A 6,335-nucleotide genomic window follows, 5' to 3' on the forward strand; every position below is an offset into this window, starting at 1 on the left:
AGATTTTTTTAATAGAAAAAATACCTTTTTTTTCGAAAGCTCTTAAACTGAATTTGCAAATTCAAATTTCGAAAAACATCAAACAAACGCCACCTGTTTCCTTCAAACCTAAGCCCAAAGTCCCCCAAAAGGAAACTTGAGAATTAGGACATGTGTGTGTATTGGTTTAGGTGTTAATTATATTCAGTCAAACTGTACTATGTAATCAAGAAAGAAAAGAAAAGAAATTCAAACAACAGTTTAATTAATTTCCTTACATTTTCTTTAAAACGAGATTAAATTCAATTAATGAAATGGCAAGGGCTAACACTAAACCCTAGCTAGAGGCCCTAAAGAGATACTCTATCCATTCTAGTTTATGTGACAATATTTTTTTATTAGTGCATTCTAAACAGATATATTTTTATATTTAAAAATAATTTATTTTATATTTTTTATTTTACCCTCAATAATTTTTTTTATAGTTACATTATTGTTATTGTGACATGTTTAAGCCTACAAGTTTTAAAAGTTTTATAGGCACACAAATAATATGTATATTTAAACCATATGATTCAAAATATTCATTTTTTAAGCTTCATACCGATTCAAACTATGTCACCTAAATTGGAATAGATAGAATATGTTAAATAATTATTTGCGTAATGAATATTTATTTTTACCTTTTCTGTTCTTTAATCGATTTTATCAACAAAACTCTGAATGAGTCAAAAAGCATGCATATAACATTTTACAATTCCGGCTTTATGCTTCCACACACTACTATAAAAAAGCAAAGTTATCTCAGTTTCTCACTTGCTCATAACACAACCAGATTCACAAAATTTAGTAATACCCAACTCAAAGTTAAAAGATACGAATTTCAATCAAATCAACTCTTCTCTGACCAAAATTTTGTGAGAATATATGTTACAGAATCTTCAGAACATTTTTTCAGAAACCTCTTAATCAGCAGGTTTTTAAATCATCATCAAATATTCGTCCCCTTTTTTTCAAGATTCCTCCTTTTTCTTACATTCTTTTGCTTCTAAATAGACTTGTGAAAGCAAAAAAAAAAAAGAATGATAAACGATTCATTTCCAAGCTTTTATGAATTAGGGGGTTGTTCAGATTCATACAATTTTCTACATGGAATTATAAATTCATCACCTGAAATGTTTAATGTGGAAAGTTCAAGTGTAATCAGTCCAAGATCAATGGCTGAAGCTAAAGCAATTGCAGCTAATAAAAGTCATAGTGAAGCTGAAAGAAGGAGAAGAAAAAGAATCAATGGCCATCTTGCTACCCTTCGCAATCTCCTTCCTAATACTATTAAAGTAAGTTTTTTTTTTGCAACTTTGACTCATTATTTTGCAACTATGATCCATATAATAAGGTGGTAAATGGTCGAGTCTGGTCAAGTCAACAAACATGTCATAATCCAATTCATTTAGAATGGAGCAGTCCCGTAAGTATTCTCTACTCACGTAGAATACGGACGAGAGCCGCAGCCGCAACCGTAGGAGTAAGGTGTGAGGTAGACAACCTAAAACTGCTTTTGCGGCTCGAACACATGACTTAGATACCACCTCTGACCTAAACTAAAAATGGTTAGATTTTACCACCTCTACGTAGCTAATACTATCTTACTCTAATATGTTTGAATTTGAAATATATTGTACGTTCTGTTCGATAATCATGAAGCCCCTAAGCCCTAATAGAACTTTGTTTTTTGCTTTTATCCACCAGGTAATATGTGATAGCTAGGTTTCATATATTGTTAATTTATAGATTAGTGGAGCTTCATTATAATGCAATTTAGGGTATAATTTCAGGTTCTTTTTCATTATGATGTTTTTGATTAATATAGTTGTTTCCTTTCCTAAAAGTTATATGCTCCCATCCTATCTAGTTTGATGTACGTTGTTAGATCATTAGTTCCTTCTGTCATTTTTTTGTCACTTGACTCTAAATAATTTTGGTCAAAATATATGTCATTTTAGAACCAAGAAGATATTAATTATATTTTTTTCTCGATTTCCCTTTTATTACTCCAAAAAGACATATAGCTAACTAAATAAGTTTCACAATGGATATGTAAAAAAGATATTTTCTTGCTCAAGAAGGCACTATTCCACGTTAGTCTCTCGTTGACAAACTTTTTTTTCATATCAACCCTAAAATAATAAATGAGAAAATTATCTAGCTAACTTAATTCATTTGGTCATGCAAATTTTGCAGACAGACAAGGCATCTTTACTAGCAGAAGCAGTAAGATGCGTAAGGGAGCTTAAAAAGACAACATCAGAACTAGGAGCAACAATATCCGAAGACGACGACACCGATGATTTCATGAACTACATGGGCAGTAATGATCAAACAACAATGAAGAAATTCATGTTTCCAAGTGAATCAGATGAACTAAACCTAAGTTACTGTAATAGTAGTGATTCTGGAACATTATTAGTAAAAGCAACAATATGTTGTGAGGATAGGCCAGAAATTATGATGGACTTAAGAAGGGCATTAAGTACAGTACAAGGGAAAATTATAAGGGCAGAAATGGCAACAGTAGGAGGCAGAATAAAGTGTATTTTGTGGGTACAAATGTTAGAAAATGGCTGCAGAGAAGAAGGGTTAGTGCAATTGAGAAGAGCATTAAAAGTGGTAATGGACAAAGCCAATTTTTTGGCACAGAATATGGGCCAGGATTTGTTGGGAAATAAACGTCCACGTCTTTATCACTGCTGATAAATAATGGTGATTGATGATTATTGTTCTTGTTTGTTAAGGGGACCAAATGAGTTTGGTTTTGACAAATTGGACAGCTCTAGAGAGACAAAGATTTCTGGACATAATGAGAATTCAGAGAGACGTTAATTGTGGAAAAAGTGAAGGGGTATAATTTAGTTCTTTGTTTTTTTATTTTTGTTTTTTGTTTGTCTTGTTCTTTTTGTTTTCATTTGAGTGTTTTTGTCTAGTTATTTTCCTCTCTGGATTTGTATTAAGCGAGAGTTTTTTTTTCCATATATCTAATTACTTTGATTTTGGACTGGTAAGTTTTTTTTTTTTTTCTTGGTAAGAGGGGAAATCCGCGGCCGGCCGCTACAATCTTTGTTATAGCCTTTGCCCTTCGGGTAAGCACGTGTAATATCCTGCAAATCACACATGGGATGAAAACCGTACTAGGCAAGCTCTGTGCGGCAAGCTCAACCCAAAATGTATTGAGGGGGGAATTGATCCCAGGTCATCCGTATGGATGATCGTCCTTCAAACCAACTAGGCAACCCGAAGGGTCGGACTGGTAAGTTGTAACATACTAAATGGAGTTTCATGGGGATCGGACACGATGTAGTGTTTGACAAACTTTATATGCTTAATGTAGTAAGCCTTGTAAATTTATATGTACTATTTGCTATAAATTTTATTATATAAGAATTAGAGGCAGATCTATGTGTAATATTGAGGGGTCATCGGATCCCGTAAATTTCGTCAAAAAGTTTGGGTCCACATCTGTCACGCCCTGACCTTGGGGAGCGCGATCGACGCTCAACCAAGGTACCCGATCAAGCGAGCCTTTACAATGCCTTCTACCCAACTCGCCCATGAATAAAGAGAAGATATATTTATATCATTCCATTAATTAAACATTAAGTGGATTTCGTGAACAATGCCAATTCCATTACCATTAGTCGCTTCATTTTTATAGTCTAAAAATACATACACAATTATAGTTAAAGTGCACAAGTGATTCAAATACAACAAGGCAAGTTTGACTTTTCCAACACCCATATATATATATATATATATCCCACACTGTGTCTACGAATACAAAATATTAGGATAGCGCTGGCAACAAGGCCTCGACTATACCTCAAAATATAATACACGTGGGACAAAATATACACGACTCCGAATGAAGTGGGGCTCACCAAATCTGCTGAGAAGAGGGTGTATTGCTATCAATGATCAATGCCACATGCTGCGGAACCACCTGCATCCATTAAAGATGCAGCACCCACGGCAAAAGAGACGTTAGTACATATGGAATAGTACTAGTATGAACGATTAAACACCCTCTCAATAGAACGAATGATAACACAAGTATGGACAGTCATAAAATCAATGTGAACCTCAAACAATACCAAAACATCAAATTAGGAGCAAGACAAGTTTTCAAGTAAATTTTTATATTTTAGTTTGGGAGATCTTAGCACCGATATACCACAATAATCTTGAGCACGGAGTCCGATTACGGCCCGATCGGCTAGGCCGTCTCACCCAAAGACATCAACCACAATCACAGTCATTATTTAAGTGTAAATCATAGTTTTATTCGTAATCTCAAGCACAATCACCACCATGTGTGCAGCATGGCGTTCGATCACGATCCGACCGGCTAGGCCATCTCACCACAATGCCGTGTGGATCAACATAACCCTTTTCTATCAATCATCTCATCCCAATAAAGGGGAATATTTTTATCACATAAATCTCATCCCCATAAAGGGGTACAATCACACTTCGCTCCTACACCGGCACGTGTAGTTTCGGGGTTAGGTCATTTCAACCTACCCTTCCTCGGTGACTAATGACACTCCCAGGGTTTTTATTTATTTAAAGGGTTGACAACTCGTTTCATTATCTTTTATATACTATTCGTTTCATTGGCATCAATGGCCATAACAAAATATACTCTTGGCACGTTGGCCGTATTTCACACTTCGTATTCATCTCTTTCACTTTCAAACATTATAACGGATCATCAACAACAAAGCATTTCTATTCAAAATTTTAAGTCCACATATTGAGCAAATAAGAATGTGAAACACATTGAGATTTCTTACACAATTTGGCCTAATAACCTTCATTTGAATCACGACTTAAAGATATAACATTTAGATATGCAACCCATGCTTCAAGCACATTTTCAAATAGAATATAACATAACAAGAACATCGGAATACATATTGAACATATATCTTTCAACACAAGACTTATTCTGAATAATCAATTCATAATGAACAACTTGAGACTTACAAGGATATAACGGGGTTCAATTCCAAGAGATGAGTTTAGCCAACATACCTTGCTTTGAGCTTTTAAAATTACTACAATGTTCCGAAATTCTTAGCCTTTTTGATCTATTTAGAAATATAGCAAAATTGAACACAAATTAGGAGAAAGTTTATGGTTCCAACTCATTTGAGCATTTTATCAAACACTAGGTGGGTATTATGATTTCAAGGTCCTCCTATGGTGGATTCCTCCATCCCACTACCAAAAGTCTACCTAATTTAGCTCAATATTCTCCCCCCAACCCTTGATAGTATATGCATGCATAATGGACAACTCCCACACCCAAGAATCACTTTTCTCATTATCTATTTTCAGTAAAATAACAAAATTAAGGGCTAGGGAGTAGAGTCTTACCTCTAGGATGAAGACCTAGTAAATTTTCTTGTGAATTCTTCAATTTGGAGCAAGATTTAATGATCAATAAGCTTAGGAACTTCCCCTATCACTCTATGGTAATCTCTCTCTGTAGAAATAACAGATTTTTGCTTCAAAAGTGACCCTTTGCCTCAATATATCGAAATAGGGTCGAGTCAAAAATTAGAGAAAATAAAGCCCCGATGAAGATCTGCGGTCGTACATGAGATAGCATAACGCTTCTGCAGTCCACAAAATGGATTGCATAATGGTCCTCCGGAATTGGACATTTCTGCCTCACTTTGCGAACGGTCTGCGGTCCGCAGACCTATTCTGCGGTCGCATAATGCGCTGCAAAACCTCCCTCCGAAAATTTTTGTGCCGGGTCAGCGATGAGTTATGCGGCCCATAAAATAATTATGCGGCCGCATAATGGATCGCATAATGGTCTAAATATTTGCCCAGATTTCTGCCTCAGTCTGTGGCAGCAGATCAGTTCTGCGACCGCAAAGTGGTCCACAGAAATGCCCCGCACTTCCAAAAACTTTCTTCTACTCCCCAATGCACTGTATAACCCAAAAGGTCCGAATCGCGGCTCGCAAGCTGGCTATGAAGAATCTCTACAATCATCAACACATAGGTCCACTTCGGCACCACGAAACCCCAGGTTTTAGGTAAAGTTTTACGGGGCCTTACATAATATGATAGAGGGAACTGATAGAGCAGAATACTGTGCTCCCATCATGTAAAAATCGTGACTCTGCATCTGATGAGAGTTCCGAGCCATGAACCTATTTTCACCATCTAGAGTGGGCACATCACCTAGGTTGTTGACCAACAATGGAATAATTTAAAGAATCAAAATGTGCACTAAAATTTTCTCTCTTTTCTCTCTCCAATGGCTAGTAACATCTCTTTCCACA

At 35.8% G+C, this 6,335-nt stretch overlaps 1 protein-coding gene across 1 annotated transcript; it reads left to right on the forward strand.

Annotated features, from left to right (window-relative positions):
• Nucleotides 1-801: 801 nt before the first annotated feature.
• LOC107791808 (transcription factor bHLH30-like) lies at nucleotides 802-3,006 on the forward strand. Its single transcript, XM_016613944.2, has 2 exons — nucleotides 802-1,316; nucleotides 2,221-3,006. Exons 1-2 carry the CDS (start codon nucleotides 1,062-1,064, stop codon nucleotides 2,728-2,730), a joined length of 765 nt encoding a protein of 254 aa, XP_016469430.1. The 5' UTR covers nucleotides 802-1,061; the 3' UTR covers nucleotides 2,731-3,006.
• The last annotated feature ends 3,329 nt before the right edge of the window (nucleotides 3,007-6,335 follow it).

This window comes from Nicotiana tabacum, chromosome 23 (assembly GCF_000715075.1).
Source record: "Nicotiana tabacum cultivar K326 chromosome 23, ASM71507v2, whole genome shotgun sequence".
NCBI classification, from domain to species: domain Eukaryota; kingdom Viridiplantae; phylum Streptophyta; class Magnoliopsida; order Solanales; family Solanaceae; genus Nicotiana; species Nicotiana tabacum.